Source organism: Macadamia integrifolia, unplaced genomic scaffold, assembly GCF_013358625.1.
Source record: "Macadamia integrifolia cultivar HAES 741 unplaced genomic scaffold, SCU_Mint_v3 scaffold1420, whole genome shotgun sequence".
In the NCBI taxonomy this organism is placed as follows: domain Eukaryota; kingdom Viridiplantae; phylum Streptophyta; class Magnoliopsida; order Proteales; family Proteaceae; genus Macadamia; species Macadamia integrifolia.
This window is the reverse complement of record NW_024868196.1, coordinates 200,888-221,256: the sequence shown is the minus strand read 5'-3', so window position 1 is coordinate 221,256 and position 20,369 is coordinate 200,888. Positions and strand designations below refer to the sequence as shown.

General features: G+C 36.6%; 1 protein-coding gene and 1 pseudogene across 4 annotated transcripts in view; both read left to right on the top strand.

The window, feature by feature from the left end:
- The window catches only part of LOC122063672 (protein DETOXIFICATION 20-like), an 11,050-nt gene extending 5,419 nt beyond the window's left edge, over positions 1-5,631 (top strand). For 3 of the 4 annotated variants that reach the window (XM_042627367.1, XM_042627369.1, XM_042627368.1), the window contains exons 5-10: positions 1,351-1,437; positions 1,552-1,608; positions 1,702-1,940; positions 4,842-4,960; positions 5,127-5,213; positions 5,355-5,631. In XM_042627367.1, coding sequence (XP_042483301.1) covers positions 1,351-1,437; positions 1,552-1,608; positions 1,702-1,940; positions 4,842-4,960; positions 5,127-5,213; positions 5,355-5,435 — 670 coding nt within the window. In that variant the 3' untranslated portion in view covers positions 5,436-5,631. Of the gene's footprint in view, positions 1-1,350; positions 1,438-1,551; positions 1,609-1,701; positions 1,941-4,841; positions 4,961-5,061; positions 5,214-5,354 lie in introns of those variants that run through there. The other variant, XM_042627370.1, reaches the window with a different exon arrangement.
- Positions 5,632-5,772: 141 nt separating this feature from the next.
- On the top strand, positions 5,773-14,298 carry LOC122063675 (annotated as a pseudogene).
- Positions 14,299-20,369: the final 6,071 nt, after the last annotated feature.

The following is a 20,369-nucleotide window of genomic DNA, read 5'->3' as shown; positions in this document are numbered from 1 at the left end:
GGGGGGGGCGGATATTGGCTGTATTATGTATATTCATTGTGTAGTTGTCAAATCTGTAATTGCAGTATATCAGTTATGCCCCCGATACAAACAATAAGCGGAGTGCAACATGAGTAATCTGCTCGTGCACAAAATGATGGTCATTTCAGTATGTTTTGTGCAAGCATTGAACACTGGATTGTTGGTCATGTAAGTAGCGTTAGGATTATAGTGATTTAATGTAGTAGGTGAAAAACTGTGTAAGCCAATTCTATGCAATAAGGACTGTGGCCTGCTAATTTCACAGCCTTGGTGCTGAGAGCATGGTGTTTGGCCTCAGCTCTAGGGCAGGAAAATGTAGGCTGCTTGTTCATGCCCCAAGAGAGTAGACTTACCGAAAAAAAAACACAGTGGTCAGTGATAGACTGCCTATCATCCAGTTTACTGGCCTAGTCAGCATAGGACCACTACAGGGAGGATGTAATGTGCCCATCTCTCCTCACCCTCCTCCCCCACACCCCAAACCACACTTTTTCTCTTTAGACTGATAGTATTATTTCAGTATTACTGAAACGAAGGTATGAATACAAGAAGCAAAAATAGGACAAGCAGTCCTAAGGAAAGAAATGAAGAGCATGACATGAAAAAATCTAGAGGCCCAACCTCACTTAATAAAGTGAACAGCATTTGTTTCTCCTTTGGGATTCCCCAAATCAGCCAAATCTATATACTTATGAAGAATATCATATTCTGATTAAACTCATCGATAAAGGTTATACTCTATAATCAATTAAGTTCTACCCCTTCAAATTATAATGATTTATTGAAACCTATCCATAGGTGACCACATTTTGTTGGGATAAGGCTGAGTAGAGTTGAAACCCATGCTGAGTAGATGGACTAGTAGATATGATAAATGGATTTTAATGACATATATCTTATCTTCAAATGACAGAAATTGGGTTACATCCCTTCTTATGAAAGAAAAATCATATAGAAGCATTCTAGAAGACAATTTATTATCATACCAACTGGACAAGATATTTTCTTGCTAACCATAGGAGGCATTCATTGTAAACATAGGGGGTTAATATATTCTTTGAAACAAAAAAAAAAGAAGTCCATGGCACATTGTTCTATGGTGTACCAGTGAAGGTTATTTATTTTATTTTTAATTGTAGTTATGGTTGGGAAAACTAGATATTTGAAGAACTTAGTTGAATCCAACGATTATTTCTTTCATCTTTGATGTTGGACTCCACTAGGAATATACATAAGTTTAGAGATTTGAAGTTATTTTCCATGGTTCCTTGCATAGTTTCCTTTAGAAAATATTTTTGGTTCTTTACAAAATTTCCTTTTTCTTAACAGCTTAGAGTTGTGGTACAATGCGGTTCTAGTTATAATGGCGGGCTTCATGAAAAATGCTACAATTGCCATATCAGCCTTCTCTATCTGGTAAGACTGACTATCTCTGTCTTCTCTTTTGATGTTGTTTTCACCTTGAATTTTCTTTTGTCTCTAAAACACTTTGAGTAACGTAAATAATTTCAAATAAATATGAATCTGCAGCCTCAACATCACAGCTTGGGAATTTATGGTATCCCTTGGTTTCTTAACTGCAGCTTGGTAAGGCTATAATGACTGACCATCTATAGATTTTCTCTTAGGTCCTTTCTCTGTTTTTAAAATATTTTATGCATTTACCTTTTGTTATTACAGCGTGCGTGTTTCAAATGAATTGGGCAGAGGAGATGCAGCAGCTGCAAAATTTGCCATTAAAGTCAACTTAAGTACTTCATTGTCTCTTGGTGTACTTTTTTCAGTTCTGTTTTTGATATTTGGACATGTCATATCCTATGCATTCACAAGCAGCACAGAGGTTGCCAAAGCTGTGTCAAGCCTCACCATTTTACTTTCTTTGTCAGTCTTGCTCAATAGTATTCAGCCAGTACTTTCAGGTAAGCTTCATTTCCTCATCTCGCTAACAATTGAGAATTCCTGTAATGTAGAATGTAATATATTCTGATATTCCTCCCATAGTTTTTAAGGCGCTGATGCGGTCTAGAGATGGTAAAGCAGTGCTCCGCCTTATGTGAAGGGGCGCCTTATGGGTTTTTTTTTTTTTAAACACATTTTAAAATTACTTGATGAAGATTCCAAATATAGATTTTTTATTGGTAGGTGTATGGTTTTGTTAACACTTGAGATGTATGGGATTAGCTTTACTCCACCAAAAATAACCAAAACAAACAAAACAAAAACCCGATTCACAAATAGGGTTTGGATTTTGTCAAGGGTTTTAAGAAAGGGCTTTGAGAAGGAATCAAGGAACAAGGAAGAACCACTGATCCAGGAAACCATTTTGCTCCAGTAGCGGTGAGCTTTATTCCTCTTTGACAGGAATAGAAATATAGTGGATGACCTTAGGGCTTAGGCACTCATTTTGGCATCATAGAGGTAAGCATAATAAATACTTGTATTTTTTATGTCTTCTTTTCTTTATATTTATAATTTTGTTTCATAATTATGTATTTATATTATATGTTAATATGTTATGATGATTGATAATTAATGATTGATGATTGACAATGTCTTCTTGTCTTTATATTTATAATTTTGTTTCATAATTATGTCTTTATATTATATGTTAATATGTTATGATGATTGAATATTGATGATTGATGATTGATGATTGATGAAGATGAACTTAGTTTATTCACTTTATTGATTTATTTTCTTGATGAATATCTTACATTGGTATGAATATGAACCTTTAATATTTATTTAACATATGAGTAATAGGATTCAACTAGGATTTGAGTCAAATAGATTGGTTTTATAAAAAAATTACACAGGAACGCTTTAGTCGATAAGGCGACGCTTTATGCCCGCCTTATCGTTAAGGCGCTCCGAAAGACCCTCAAACCCCTCCGTCGTCTTACCGCCTTAAAAACTATGATTCCTCCACCTAAAAGCCTGTTGGACCGTATGTATAGCAACCCAAGAGAGGGTTGAATTGGATTTCGATGATTTTCCCCACTTTTTTGTTTCATCCTCAAGGATCAAAAGGGTTGATAAAACAACAAACAACCACACTAGAAGACACAAGATTTAGAGTGGTTCGGTCCCCTTGACCTACATACACTACCAAGTGCTACAAACACTAAGATTTCCACTATCCATATTGGTCTTCCGAAGGTGCTAATAAAAACTTTATACATTTCCTGGGTTCACAACCAACCCAAGTATTTCACCTTTCACAGGCTCACACTCAATAGTTTCCTGGGATCATTACCTACAAGCCAATTCTTTCTTGAAGGATCAATCCCTAACACTCACATTCACTCAAAGTGTTTGTTGAGCTTTTCAACTGTAAGATACAGTAGACTCTCAATAGGTAAATAAGCTAATAAAGCACAAAACAGTAAACCCTCTAAACTGGGGTAGATATACAAATAAAGTACTAGCTTACGGTACACTGTCAGTGTGCCAGAACTTTGAGCTTTCCCAAATATTTTTTTCTCAAATCCCCGAAAAGCATCTTTAATGAAGCATTAAACACCATTTTATAGGCATTAATCCAACGGTCAGAATTCTAGCAGTTGAGAATGATCAACCTTGGGTTCTCGTGGTCAACCTCGGCAAGAGAGCCATTGCAAGATTTTCTTTCTTTTCTTAGAAGATTCTCTTTTTCGGTTGACCTTGACTGCTTTGTGCAGACGACCTCACAATCTCGCGGTTGACCCCGAACTGCAGAGATCCAAAACCCAACTCTCTTCCACCCTTCTTCCGCACCGCATGGTCGACCCCAAGGGTCTTCCATGATGCTTTTAAGCATCTATATGAATCAGATTGGGCTCAGCTTCAGGAGGGTGATTTGGTCAACTTGTCTAGTGATATTGAAATGATTTCTGGGCCAATTTGACTTGTCCAAACATATGGTCAACCATTCTAAGTTCAAGGTCAGGTCTATGGTCAAGTATCAGTAAGGAAGAGCCGTCGTTACCACCATTTGTCAGGTCAGGAAATGGCTTAAACCACTATTTCAGTTTTGAGGTCCAGTAAATCATTGGTCTCGTTGTAGGCCATAGTCGTGGAGGAATCGATACAACTTAAGATAATAAAGAACTAAACAAGTAAAAACAGATCTTAAGTCTAGAAACCTGAGAGTCTATTCTTCATAACCATAATGCCATTGAAGCTCAATGAAGATATAGGCACTCAGCTTCCAAATCACTTGAGCTCTTCAATGATCTCCATTAGGTGACGTCTTCCGAATGATAGCTCATAGAGGTTTACCATTGTTGCTCATAGCTCAGTGATCAATGCTTGCTTGGGTTCTCAGAGTTTTGATACCTCAGAGGAGTTGACCGGAATGACCTTGTCAGAGTGAACCTTTGATTGACATCTGGCTCAACGTGCACAATAAAGATCTAGCTTTTTCATCACTCGACACGTTAGAATCACCAAAACATTACTTGAAATATGCAATATTCCAACCGAACCAACAATGACCAAAAACTGTGCTCATACGTGTAGCATGTGACCTGCTTGTATTTTAATTTATTTTGTCTTATTTTGATGTATTTCTCTGGAATTTCTTTCTTATGCACCTTAATCCTACTTGTGGAGTTTACTGCTAGATTCTTTGTTGTTGTTTTTTTTTTTTTTTTTTCTTCATCACCTAATTGATTTAGCCAAGAAATCAAATTGAATTGGGTATTCAAAATGAATGTTGGGCACTTAGTTTTCTTTAAAGAATAATAATTAGTATATATATATATATATAATTTTTATTTTTTTTCATATTTATTTCTCTTTGTGATGCATTTTCCTTTTCTCATAAATTTTTTGAGCAGGGGTGGCTATTGGTTCTGGTTGGCAATCTGTGGTAGCATATGTCAACCTTGGTTGCTACTATGTAGTAGGGGTTCCTGTTGGAGTTTTGCTTGGTTATGTTGCAAAACTTGATGTTAAGGTAAGAAACTATCATCCAGAGGTCAGATAATATGGAGCTGTTTTTATAATGATCCATGTGTTAATCGAATTGTAATTCAAATACCAACGATTATGCTATAGGAACGACTTTTTAGGTTCCCCATGTTTCTCTCCTGACGACAAATGCTGACAACAGTTCATTCCAGGGTATCTGGATTGGAATGATTTTTGGGGTTTTATTGCAAACATTAATGCTTCTTTGGATCACTTGGCGAACTGATTGGGATGCTCAGGTACAGTACATTTTAAGTTGTTGAAAGATGAAAGTTGAAATGTGTTCACTATGTGCTGCATCTCATGTAGTGATTCCCACTCTGCATCCGCACTATTTGGGTTCTTTTTGTTGGTAGATGACAAATAACTGATGGTTGCAGGTGGAAAATGCATCACTACGTCTAAAGAAGTGGTTTTTGGCACCTTCTCAAGAGTCGAATGAGAACTCAAACCATGCTTGATCAGAGAGTGAGCCCCATTTTTATGTGACATTATGCTGGGAAGTTAATTCCTAGAGGAAAAATTTAGAGTCAATTTTGTTTTTGTTTTTTTGTTTTTTGGGTGAGTGAAAAGCAAGTGAGGTTCTAACTGTAGAAACAGGCTCATGATTTACTTAAAGAGTTAATACTATTGGCGACAAGTGCATTTGGTTCGTCATTTTAATTCTATTTATGCAACTCTTTTAAGGATGGATGACTGAAATTTGTAGAAAATTATGATGGGAGGCTGCTTCTTTCCCAGTCTTCCTCTGCCCTTTATTCTCCTTCCTCCTCCAATAGATTAGAAAAGCCTCATGAGATGTATGGGGAAAGTATGGTAAGATTTCAAAGTAAATTAATCATGAAATGCAAATATGTTACTGTTAAAAACATAAATTGAAATTTATAAGGTCAAGAAACATATGATGAGAAATAATATAATTGATAAAATGATTGGAAACATTTTAATTATATATCATCATTCTCTACTGTGTATATGATTGTTAATGATGCTCATATTTAAGGCAGGATCTTAGTCTTTAACTTGACCAAGTAAAGACAAGCATTTGGATCCATTTGATCATGCAAATATATTGAAAGTTGCATTGAAATCTTAGGAAATACTATATCATCGCTAGAAGAATTATTTTAATACAAGTTCAGGTTCAATGGTAATTCACTTGCTTGTAGCTAAAACTTTTGAAGTCTCAATCCATCATAAACTGAAGTGGTCCTTTAAATCTTGAACTTCAAAACAAAATTTATTCTATGAAGAATACATATTTTGTCTTTGATAGTGAACTATTAGTCTTTCATGCCCACACTACCAACCATATCTTCATGCAAATCAAGGATTGTAACTTGCCTTGATATTATCAATGACAACATGACAACTTGGTCATTACATAGATTTTAAGTTCCACACATGGATGAAATAATAGGGATAGGATTGGTTGAACAGGCCGATCTGGAGAATTGATTCCAGTCGAGTCAAAGCGGGCTAGGTGGATCTGGTCTAACGGCCATCCCATCCGATCGGCCGACCATTCCTATGGTTCTAAAAATACCCTTAAACTTGAGAGGTGTGTTCTTTCGACCGGGGATGTCCAAGGCTTGATTTAGCATGCCCTATTCGTTTTTGGGAGCAGAACACATTCCCTGGAGTTGATTGACCAGAAAATGATAGGGGTAGTGATCAGGCTGCCTGAGAGTTGCTGCAACTTCCAGCCTTGATATTCCCATCGATTTGAGTCCAAATGATAGTGAAATTTTGTTCTACTTACTGTTTCTTTGTGTCGAGAACACAGAGCAAAACAACCTGAAAACACAAGAAAGAGGAGATATAAACTACTCAAAGTTAAGTGTTTTTGAAGAACACAACCCCGAGGTCGATCATCTTTTTGTGATTTCTCACTTCTCTCCGGTTTTTGGCTATGGATTTTCAATATGTGGTTCATAACTGTGTGATCTATAATGTTTGTGAAGAATTCAATATAAGATCATGCTTTGTTAAGGAGATATGAAACTCCAATTAAAAAGAGGGAAAAAGAATGCTACTCACTTGTGTTTCTCATGCCTAGATACATGGGGAAGTGGAGCAAGGCTGTGAAAATATGTCTATGCCCCGGCTCTACTTTCCCAGGTGTCTGAACATGGGGAATTGTGATGACCCCAAACCCGGCCTAGGGTTTTTGGACATGAATGGTGCATAAGATCTGTAAGTTCCAGCAGATAATGAACCAAAGTAGCATTCACACAAACATAAGTGCAAGCAAGAGTAAACTAAACTAAACTAATATTAAAATTCAAAATTTATCTATCTATTTCAAATTTCAAACTTAAAGTAATGTTGAATTAAATTATGTCTTCAAAGTCTAATTCAAAGTCTACATCATCTAAAAATAAAAATCATTATCTTTTCCAAATCCATAAGCAATGTTCTCCTGCTGATCATCAACTGGTTCAACATTTACGTATATTCCTCACCAATGTCATCTGCAAATTATGAGGGTAAGCCTCTGGAAAAAACTTAGTCAGTACAATCACGACACTAAACAGGTTTAAAATCACAATTATGCAACCAATATCAGGAAAAACATATATAATATGAAAATTTTGAAGAAACAAAAGAACAAACATACTACACATACTTCCATTGCTACATTTATATCGTCACATAAGTACATATGATGACTTAAAAGAAACTAAACAATGAATTTACAACATTATCCATGAATGACCAATGTGTCACAGTACCACATTGCCTCCACTCAACATACAGAAACTTGTAGAAAATATCTAGTGTTCAACCTCCCAAAGACCAAGTCATACCTCCTGAAGGTTAATTAACAATAGGTAGATCCTGCCGAAGGTAGATTGCGTCATCTAGTAGTTCATAGTTTCACTAAAGAAAAGTCCAATGAACCAATCATCACCTTAACATTATAACGCCAATGTTAATAAAGCGAGACAACACAAATAAAATCATCCAAGAACGAAAAATATATATAGATACAAACAAGTTCAAAATTTAAGTGTGATCAATACTCTCATTCCACCCTAGTCGGTCTCTATATGAACATGAAATTAGTTTCAGTTTTTATAAAAGTCATTGAAACAATAATTATAAATAACAAAGCAATGATCAAGGAAGTCTCACATCCCTCCTCAATCAAGGCCGATAATGTAAAGTATCATTACTATAAAAAAAAAAAAAATTGCACAGGTAAAAACTCATGTAACATAAAAATCATGTAATGCACATAATACATTAATCCATCCAGTCATAATCGCAACTTAACACATAATATTAGAAACTAACATTATGTAATCAATGTTCCATTTAAAAAATTCTGCTATGTACATATAATGCAAATCATGGAACAAAATTCAATTTGTTTCCTCATTCTCTCATGTACATAATATTAGGTTTACAAAATCATATTTTGAATGATAAAACACCATAAAATCTAAGATTTAAAATAGATCTACTATTCGTAAATTTCTGTTTTGGGTAATACTTATAAACACAAACAAGTTAGGGTAGAGGTTCCACTCACCTTGATGTCATTAAAATTTTGCCTTAACATATTCTGCCTACTGCCACAGAAAAATAGAAAACAAATACCTCTGGAATTCTAAATAAGTTGAAATTAGACCTATTGAAACCTTTATACATATAAGTTTTATATGAAAATAATATTCAAATAACCTTCTTAGGTTAGGTATCAATCCCCCTAAGAAATGGTCTTCAAACTATAACAGGTTCTGTCCAATAAATTTAAAAAATTCATTAAACCACTTTTTCAAATACAAATCACTTCCAAAATTTTCAAGAATTTAGAAGACTCGTAAAGGTTATTACGGTAAAAAAATCCGATTACAAATTAGAGTCTATATTCCTCCGTCACTACCCCAATTCTCGGATGCAAAAAACTCCCCTGATAATGACCTATCTGAGTGCATTAATTTTTTGGTATATCAAATAAACTTCGAATCTAATGTAAATTTTAGGAAGTCACTTAAACACATGTATGTACTCTTAATAATTATTTCTAATCATAAGATAATACCTAACTATATTTAATAATATGAACAATCCCGGACTACTGTTCTATCCAACGTAGAAAATATTCTTAATATGTCAAAATCTTATTTTCTCTCTCATCAAACCCATATTTCAAATTCTATTACCTTTGAATCATGATCTATCCTCCAAGTAGAACATAAAAATTAATTAAATCATGCTAAAAACTCTTACCTTGAGAATCGTTCGAACCCTTGATTTCTTTTCTCCTTTTTTTTTTTTTCTTTGATTTTCTTTAAATAGAGGGTGAGAAGAAATAAAGCCACGTTTTTGGATTCTCCTTCCCCTCCCTAATTCATCTCCAAATCTATCTTTACCTTTTCTACTTCATCTCCAATTCTCTCTCTTCCTCTATTTTAGTCACAATTGATCTCCAACTATTTCTCTCACTTTTTCTATTTTATCTCACTTACTTTATGCTCAAAGCTATCCAAATTTCAAAGTAAAAGTCTCCAACTTTATTAGAAAAGCCTTCAATTATTAGTTATTAATTAATAACAATTAGTTAATTAAGATTGTTAGTTAGTTAGGTCTTATTTACTAGTTAGTTAATTTCCATGTGGATAATTATATATATATATATATATATATATATTATTAATTAAGTACTTAAATATTAAGGTAGACGTTAAAATCATATAATTAAAAGTAAAGTAAAATTATGGTCCAGTGGTAAAATGACAAATCAGTGTTCAAGGGCAAAATGATAATTTCCAGGAAAAAAATCCTAAATTTATTCTACTATATAGTTACATCTAATGGATGATTTTTAACACTTACCAAGTATTGACGCACCCTTAATGGCTTGGTATCCCCACATTAAGTCACCCTGACCCTACAATTGTCAAAAAACAAAAATACCCCTAGTAAGATTTCAGGGTATTACATGAACATTAGTGGATAGCTTTCTTTCTCCCTTAAAAACATGATATTTTGTATTACAATACACAATCTAAGGTGTCAGTATAAGCATGCGATTGTTAAGATTACTGGTTTTGCATTTGTGTTTTTTACTAGGCATCTCCTTGGGAGCTTGGATGCCTGCATCCTTATAAAGATGTGATTCTTGATCAAGCGTCTGCACGGTGGGTCTGCGGCAAGGTTTTAAAACTTGGGAACAATCATAGGAATGATAAAAGCCAATATTGTTCTGGAATGGTCTGGATCGGATTGTAGCAGACAAATGTCATAGATCTACTTTTTTTTTCTTTCTTAAAGTCAGTTTTATTAATTGATTACAAAAAATTGTAACTTTCATTTCGTAAATCTTACTTTTGTGAACCAAACATCATTAAGAAGTTCGTTCTGAATACTACCCAATGAAATGGAGTTTGGGCACTGATTTGACAAAGAAATTAGTTGAAAAGTTCTTTTAAGTGTGGGGTTTATATGACCAAAAATATTATGGAAAGATGTTTAAATCAATCCATTCTTGTAGCATCATCAAATAATAGGTTTTTATGACAAAATAAACTTAAATAACGAATTTCAAAAAAAATTAGAAGCTATATTTATCTTAATTTTTCTATCCTAGGGGTATTTTGGTAATTTTCAAATATATAAAAGGTGGGCTTCCCTTTTATCTTATAATGGTTATCTCATCATTGCCCTAAATCCTCATGTGACAAAATGGGGTGTCTACAACCATGAAACTTAAGAGAGGATATATGAATAAGACCAAGATTTTTTACTTTTGAGCACAGGGAATTACTAAAAACACTCATAAACATGCAATATCTTAACATAATTGAGTGTGTTTGTTTAATAAAAGATTTTAAAAAATATTAATTTTAGTGGCCAAATTAACGATACATATTCTATGTATGGGGAATTATGATAGTATAGAGTGGCAAAAATAATTATTTCTATACTCTGAGGACTATCACATGCTATTATTAAAGTGGAGGGATTTAGCTGTAATTAACTATTGACACAAGAAATAAGTTATTTTACCTAATTTATATAGGTAAATAATTTTAATTTTTGAATTATATATAAATATATATATATGTGTGTGTGTGTGTATTCATCATCTCATACTATTCTAAGTAGATATTCCAAAGAGATCTTACCTCTTCCCTATTTTAGCAATTTTAGGACTCTTTGGTGGTTTTATGTTTAATAATGATAAAAAAATATGTACCCAATGTTGAAGTACAAGACCAGTGTTGAGATGGTTTGATTTCCTTGCTTGATGTAAGAGAGAGGACCCGCACAGATGTTGAAGCAAACGACCCAAGGTTGGTTGAGTCGTATCAAAATAAATACTCTCATTAAGGTCAGAAATGTCCCCTATAGTGGTACAATTGAGGTTACTTGTGTTTTACCTCCAAGATAAAATAACCACAGATCATGGTCTGATCGTACCCATACTTTGATCCTTTTGGAGAATAAGGCTAGAGTCACAAAGCACAGTTTAAACAATTGATTTATGCAATCGGTAAAAACCATTGAGGGGGGGGGGGTAGGTAGAGCATGTTATAGAGGAGGGTTTTTCTCAGAAAATAGAAAACAGTAAACAGAAAGAGAGAGAGAGAGGAGAGAGAGAAAGAGAAGAGAGAGAGAGAGAAAGAGAGAGAGAGAGAGAGAGAGAGAGAGAGAGAGAGAGAGAGAGAGTATTCTATCTATGACAGTACCCTATATAGAGATGCAAGACATCTCCTTCTGCTGTTTACATATAGACAACTATAAGTAGGGGTGTTAACCGGTTGGGTCGGGTTGGTCTCGGTTAGGCTTAATCGGGCTTGATCACTTGGAAGCCTTGTACTGTGAACGTCTGTTTAAGCGTAGCTTTGAGGGGTATAGTACGGTTTATAATCAGGTCAGTCGGTGTCGGGTTTTATTCGGGCTTCCTTAAATGGGTCTTAACGGGGCCTTAATCGGGCTATGGACCTATTTAAGTCTAAACGAGCTCTAAACGGGCATTAAACATGCCTACCATAAAATTTTTTTCTTAAGTTTGTTGAATGCCCAGAAATATGTGAGGCAAATCTTTATTAAAAAAAAGAAATAATATGAGATTATGGTTGCTCTTACAATGAAAAAGAATAGATTATGACCTCTACAACTTACAAAATAAAGCTTAATTAAATCAAATACTATTACAAAGCAAAGGGTAAGAAATATTAATTTGTTTCTTATTAGTAGTGGCAAAATAGGAATTTTACGTAGTATTAAAGGGGGTCGGGCTGGGTCGGGCTACAATGAGTCGGTTCAAATCGGGCATATAAACATGTTGGTTCAGTTGGGCACCTGAACGGGCTAGCTACTTGCACCGTGAACACGGCCTGACACGTTTATTAATCGGGCAAGTCCAGGTCGGGCCATAAACATGTCGGCCTCGATAAGGTCTACTGGTGCAGGCTCAGAATTGATAGCCCTAGCTATAAGTATGTAACACCTGTACGTATTTGAATTTAAAATTCAAATTTATAGCATAACTTAAGAGGTGTAAAAAGATAAGTATCTCTTGACCACATCCTAGATAGGTGCATGTCTCATTCAAAAGCACCTTAGGGACCCCCACACACATGAGAAAGAGGAGAATTCCTCTCCAAAGGGTTTGCCCCCTTAAGATCAAGTCTATATGTATGCCCACATTTCCTCTCCTCTCAGATCAATGTGGGACTAAACACTATGACTTTTTGCTCAAAAATTTTGAAATTTCATTCAATTAAGCTCCAAACTTAAAACTAAAAGTAAAATGTAAAAAAGTAAAACTAGGGAATATGTTATTATTTTGAAACCTTATTCTTATATAAATTATATATACTTATATAAATACAAAAAATAAATAATTATTGAAATCATATAATTATAAAGAAATATGAGAGAGAGAGAGAGAGAGAGATTAATTTTAATTAGGAAACTCAAACTCTCCACTATATACATAAGTGGAGGGGAGGGGTTGCTTAGACGTTCAAGCATTCCTATCTCCTCCTCCCCATGTTTTGGCTGTCTTTCTCTCATATGATAAAAATCCTCTGTTGTTCTAATCGTCTGTTTTTCCATGTTTTGCTAGGTGCAAAACGCGACACGTGGACAATCCATCACCAACGGTCAAGATTAAGAAGGTTGGTTGAAGCTACCAAAACCGGGTTGAGGTTTGTGAACCAGAGGGATCAACTCCAGAGCTGCCAAAGGGGACGTGGTGAGGAAGGCTGGCGGGGTTGGGATGATATTGGCCAACGGCGTCTTCGATGGTGAAGGTTTGGTGGCCGACTGCCACGTGTTGCTGGCAACCGCAGTCGGGGCTTCCGGGGGCGATGAGATACAAAGATACATCAACGCGGCCAACAGTGGAACTAAGAATGGCGAGAAGGGACGGGCGACGGCGACGATCACCTTCAGGGGAACCCGTCTGGGGGTCCAACCGGCCCCAGTGGTGGCATCGTTCTCGGCCAGAGGGCCAAACCCGGAGTCACTGGAGATACTGAAACCAGACATGATAGCACTGGGATTGAACATACTGGAGGCGTGGCCGGAGGGGATAGGGCCGTCAGGTTTGCCGTCGGACAAGCGGAGCACGGAATTCAACATACTGTCGGGCACATCCATGGCGTGCCCACATGTGTCTGGGCTGGCTGCACTGCTGCAGCAGCTCACCCGGAATGGAGCCTAGCGGCCATCCGATCTTCTCTAATGACCACTGCCTATGTGGTGGACAATCGTGGTGGGACGATGCTTGATGAATCGTCGGGGAATACCTCAACGGTCATGGATTACGGAGCAGGGCATGTAAACCCCCAGAAAGCCTTGGATCCAGGTCTAGTCTACGACATCTCTACCTACGACTACGTGGATTTCCTCTGCAACTCAAACTACTCTGGGAAAAATATCCAATCCATCACCAGGAAGAACGCCGATTGCAGCGGAGCTCGCCGGGCGGGACACGTGGGCAATCTCAACTACCCATCGTTGACAGTGGTATTCCAGTAGTTGGGCGACGGAACGGAGCAGAAGCCGCAGGAGCCAGGGCGAACGAGGATGTCGACACACTTCATCAGGACGGTGACGAACGTGGGGGAACCTAAAGCGGTATATGAATTAACGGTGAAGCCTCCGAGTGGGACCACGGTGACGGTGCAGCCTGAGAAGCTGGTATTCAGGAGAGTGGGTCAAAAGCTGAGCTTTTTGGTGAGGGTAAAGGCCACGCCCGTCAAGCTTTCCCCTGGGAGCTCAACCATGACGAGCGGCTCGCTGGCCTGGTCTGATGGAAAGTATGTAGTTACTATCCCCGAGGAAGAAGAAGAAGAAGAAGAAGAAGAGAGGAGGAAACGGATTTTAAGGGAATGAGAGAGATAACAGAGAGTGAATAAAAAGAAGAGAGGAGTTAACGGGTTGGGTTGGGTCATACAAATCTCGATCTGGTTCACAAACCTCAACCCGGTTTTGGTAGCTTCAACCAAACTTCTTAATCTTGACCGTTGGTGATGGATTGTCCACGTGTCGCGTTCTGCACCTAGCAAAACATGGAAAAACAGACGATTAGAACAACAAAGGATTTTTATCCCCCCATGTTTTGGCTCTCTCTCTCATATCACATGCTCCCTTTATCACTAACCCTTTCTCACTCTTGCTAGGGTAATATTAAAACTAGGGTTTTGAACCCTAATGGCGAGCTAGAAGAGAGGATTCGCTCTATGGTTGTGCTATTATTCTTGAAGAGATTAATGTTAGGGTTCTTTGCGTTACTTGGTAGTAGAATAGCTAAGTTCTCTATGAGACACTGCGCTTGTGGTGTTCATGGTAACTGTTCTTCCTTCCAATGGTTGTAATTTATTTTATTTATTTTTTATTGTATCTCATACCAAAATGAGGTCTGATAAAATGTATCTAATGGGATTAGTTGCATTAAATTTAATTTTCCTCTGTAATTTGATTCAACTCCATCAAGTCTTAATATTTAAATGGGAAATTGTCTTCTGTCTGGAAGTGTGGCCTATCACCTATGCCAATGCTTCCAGCGTCTCTCTCTCCTCCCTAATTCTCTATTTAAAATTAGTATTCGTGGTACCTTGAGCATAAAACACAATTCTCTATGCTAATAGATGATGAAAATGACCAATGGGGAAAATATCAATCCAGAAAAATCTTTTCTGAATTGGTAGGAGAAAACTGTAGAGGATTTCTATGACGATGAGATGTCTGTTTCCAAATGTAGAATCAGTTGGTTATCCTGTGGAAACGCAATACCAAGTTTTTTCACCTCTCATCTAAAATCAGATGTGACAATGATGTGATCAGAGAGTTAAGGTGTGAAATCGAGACTATTTTTTCTAATCCTCAAAGTCTTTGGCCAATATATTGTGGCTTTCTATGATCCTTTCCATAAGAGGTGGACACAGTTTCTCACTCATATATTTTGACATGTGTTCCATGTTCAATATGTCAGTCTGATAATGAAGCTCTAAAAACTATTCTATCTCTAGAAGAAATAAAGTCAGAAAATTATTATAGGGGTGGATTGCCCTTAAGCTGGATATTCGAAAAACCTATGATACCTTGGAATAGGGTTATTTGTTATGAGAAAATTTGGTTTTTATGAAAACTGGACTAATTAGATTCATCAGCTTCTTTCTTCAAAGAAGTTGTCTATTCTTCTCAATGGTGGGCCAATATAATTTTTTTGGTGTTGAAAGAGGATAAAAACAGAGGGATCCTGTGGCTCTTCTTTTATTTATTTTGGTAGAGGAAGTTTTAAGTAGTTGTATCTCTGCTTTATATCATGATAGAAAAATTAAAGCCTTGAATGGTCATCGTAGTTACTAGTTCCTTCCCATCACTTATATGTGGTGACATTTATATTTATGAATGCATGGTTAAGAAAGAAGACAAATAAGAAATATGATCTTGTTTCTTAGAGAGCAGAAAAATTTTTCTGGGTAGAAAATTAACTTAGGAAGAGAAATTTTTTCTTGGAGAGTGTCCCTTGGGAACATGGTTTCAAGTATTGGTCTTGTATCGGCCGTATCGGCTGAGATTGATCCCCAATCTTTGACTGATCTAGATCAATTATCCGTATCGTTTCAGGGGTAAAATAGTAAAAAAAAAAAAATAATACTTTAAAAAAAAAAAAGCAGGGGCAGAACAGACCGATGCCGTCTCCAAAATCCATGCTTGGGAAAGGAAAAATTAAGTTCTTCTTAGTTTCTTAGAAATTTATTTTCCAACAAGGTATCTTAGTGTGGACATCTTCGAAGGTACGGTAAAGAAAGAATCTGTGCTCCCACTTGTTGATCGTTTCAAGGCGAAGCTTTCGAGATGGAAAGAAAGATTTCTTTCAATGGCTGGTAGAATCCAATTGGTCAAGTTAGTTATTTCTAGTATTCCAACACAAAATTTCTCTATTTATTGGTGGCCATCTTCTTTGATTAATTTGATGGAAAGGTGGATGTAGAATTTTATTTGGAGTGCTCAAAAGCATCAAAAGATATGTATAACTAACTATTAAATGGCTTACCATTTGCCTTCCAAAAGAAGAAGGGGAGTTTAGGGATTATAAGACTTCGTGACATCAACAAAGCCTTACTTTACAAACTATGTTGGGGTATTAAATCTGATTCCTCTCCTCTTGGAGTTTATATAAGGGTAAGATATATTAATGAGAATGGCACTCTGAAGTGATCAGTTTAGTCCTTTTCCATATGGTTTGGAATCAAGAAGGTTTGGGATTATGTTACTTCTAATGAAACTAATATTGACTAAGTCCTCGGCCTTTAGATAGCTAAGGAAGTTGAAGGCCTCAAACTCACCACCTGAAGGGATAAAGGCAGGGCCGATGCCGCTTTGGCGCCAGGCACAGTTAGGTCGGGACCAACCCCTGAGCAGCACCCAACATAGCAGAGACAGGGGCTTGAATATAGCTCTATTGGCAGCAAAGATCACCACAATATCTACCTCCAAATTTTGGGTGGAAGCCATTAACGAAGAAAAAAGAGCAGAATCGGAAATGAAACAGAGGTAATTAAAAAAAAGCTTACTAGTGAAAGGATGATCTAGAAAACGGGAGACCCCGAAGGAAGCAATGACAATCCTAAGGAGAAAATAGAACATCCATGGGGTACCAACGACAGAGAAGGAAGCACTGGAAGAGCGGGATTCTTAGGTGCAAGGAAGAAGATGGGCATGAAGAAAATAATGAACTCGAATATATAAGTCCCCCTAAAATGCATGTGGGGGTCATTAATGGAGGGACAGGTCATGTGACGTGCCCCATGGAAAAAATTCGAACCAAACCAATGAAGTAGACTGGTTCCACCCTTTGCACCAGATTAGAGGAAGGAAGATTGATGTGGCACCTCCCCATTCTTCAAACCATCAAAAGGGGTTTCTTTAGTCAAGAAAAGTTGCCTCCGCAACAGAACACCTTACAGAAAGGCTACAACGTATTAATGGATGGAAGAAAGGCTCAGAAGGTGAAAGGTCAAGCTCTTAAGGCGGTTACCCTTCCAACCAGACTTGGGGCTTGGCCACGATAGGAAGAGAGCCACGCCCCTAACTGCCAAACGACCCAAATACTCCCACCAGCTATATATAGCATGGTAGGAGTGGGGTGCAAACTGTTATGGAAAAAATATGCAATCGACAAGGACATAACTAGCTTCACCCATCTTTCATTTTAAAATTTTCTATTTTCTTGGTTTATAGCAATAGGGTCTTGTTGCTACTAGATAAAAAAATGTCATCCACATATAGCACAAGAAAGATGACATTGCTCCCACTGACTATAGATATATGCATTGATCTAAAGAAATCTCTGCAAAACTAAAGGAAGTCACAACTTGATCAAATTTCAAGTACCATTGTCGAGATGCTTGCTTCAGCCCATAAAGAGAATTTTTCAATAGACAGACAAAGTCCTCTTTATTCTTTTCCTCAAAACCTTCTAGTTGTCTCATGTACACATGTTCTGACACCTCTTCATTCAGAAATGCTATTTTTACATTCATCTCTAAGTCAAAGTGAGCAAAAATGACCATGATAATTCTGAATGAGTCATTCGATGAGACAAGTGAAAAGGTTTCCTTTTAATCTATTCCCTCTCTTTCAGTAAAACCTTTTATCACGATTCTAGCTTTGTAGCGTTCTATTCTACCTTGAGAATTGGTTTTGGTTTGTAAAATCCATTTGGATGCAATAGCCTTGCAATCGTTTAGAATTTGTACAATTTCCATACTCTATTGTTACTGATGGATGACAATTTTCCTTCATAGCTTCCACCCATTTGTCTGAATGCTTATGGTTAATAGCTTGAAGAAAAATAACATTGTCTTCTTCTTGTCCTATATCAAACTCATACTCATTCAAATAAAAAGCATAATCAGAGTGCAGAGAAGGTTGCACACTCTGATAGACCTCCTTACAAATTCAGGCTGAAGATTGCCAATATCAGCAGAATCAATAGATAGCAGTGGATCTGCAATAGCAATATCTATCCCAACTTACAAATCAATTTATATTGGAGTTTGAATAACCATATCATCAGACCAGATAGGATCAATATCTAGCAGTGAATTTCTTCACTCAACAGGTGTTGTCTCAAGAGTATCACACTTCCCCTCTTCAAAAGAGAAATTACAAGGTGTACTAAATTCTACATTGCATTCAATAAATCGAGCATATGTGATCTTTACAATTTTGTGTTCTGGGACTGGACAATAGAACCTATAATCTTTAGACCTCTCTAAGTATCCCAAAAATGGCAACTTGTAGTTCTCAAGTCAAAAATTTTTTCCTAAGGGTTAAAGAGTTTGGCTTCTGCTTGACACCCCCACACTCATAAATGTCTAAGACTAGCCTTCCTGCCACTCCAGAGTTTATAGGGAGTCTTATTCACAGACTTGCTTGGCACCCTATTACGAGATAATAATTTTAAGTGCCTCTCTCCATAAGGATTCTAGTAAGGTGGTATTGCTCACCATAATACAGACCATGTCTTTCAGAGTATGATTTTTTCTTTTTGTTGCTTCATTTTACTAAGATGTTCTAGGCATGAAATATTGAGGAGCTATCCCATGATCTTGCAAGAATTTTGCAAAAGGACTAACTAATTGCTCAAAATCACCACTTCCCCCCATAATATTCTTCACCCCTATCGGATCTGACCACTTTGATCTTCTTGGAGTGAAAAAGTTTTACTTCAGTTTTGAAAATCTTGAAAACATCTAGAGTATTAGATTTCTCACTGATAAAGAAGACATATCCATATCTTGACCAATCATTGATAAAGGTTATGAAATAACGGTACCTAGTGAGTGTAGGGATAGAAAAAGGCTCACATATATCAATGTGAATGAGGTCTAACTCTTCAATACTGCGAGTAACGTCATTTTTATTAGAAATGATCATCTTCCCTTGATGCAATCAACATAGGTTCCTATGTCTTGAAAATAAATATTTTTCAATATATCAATCTTTTCATCATCTTTCTTGAAATATGGCATAACCTTCTGTGCCACAACATATAAGATCTCTCATCTATCAGAGAACGTTTCACTCCCACATTTAGAACCCGTGAAGAATTACAATTCAATCTAGAAAGCCCATCAACTAGAGTACCACTACCAATAGAGACTGGATTATGTAATAAAGAGAAGTCAACTTGATTAAAATTAACGATCTGAACAAAATCTTGAAATTGAAATCAAATTCCTCCTCATAGAGGAAACATAAACAACACCATTCAAATTAATAAATAAGTCTAAATGAAAAAACAATTTAATAGTCCCCATGTCTTCCACTTCAACTCTAGCTCCATTGCCTACGAACACTATCACCTCCTGCTTAGGAACCCCTGCAAGGAATGAGTGATGTGAGTAGACGAGGCAGAATCTATCCACTAGGAATCAATATGTACATTAAAAATCAAGATTTAAAACATACTAAGGATAGATATATACCATCATCCTTCTTTTTCTCAAGATAGGCCTTCCACCAGAAACATTCTATGCCACTCATATCTTTCTGTCCTCAAGACTCTTTAAAATTCTACTTTCTTTTCCAATGGAGTGTATTTTGATTTTTTGAAGAATTTCTTGTTTTCTTTGCTAGGTTCTAGTGGAGATGAAGTCATACCTTGAGTAAGATTGACACTTTCTACTTTAGTCCTGTTAATTCTTCCATCTTCCTGGGTTACTACATTGATCAACTTATCAAACCCCACTTATCCTTTAGGGCATTGTAAGTAGTCTGAAGAGTTTTATAGCTCTCAGGTAGAGAGTTTAATGCAATAGTGATCACGAAGTCATTATCAAAGTTGATACCTGCACCTCTGATCTTGTTTTCCAAGGAAACCAGTTCTAGTATGTGCTTTTTAGCACTCCACACCC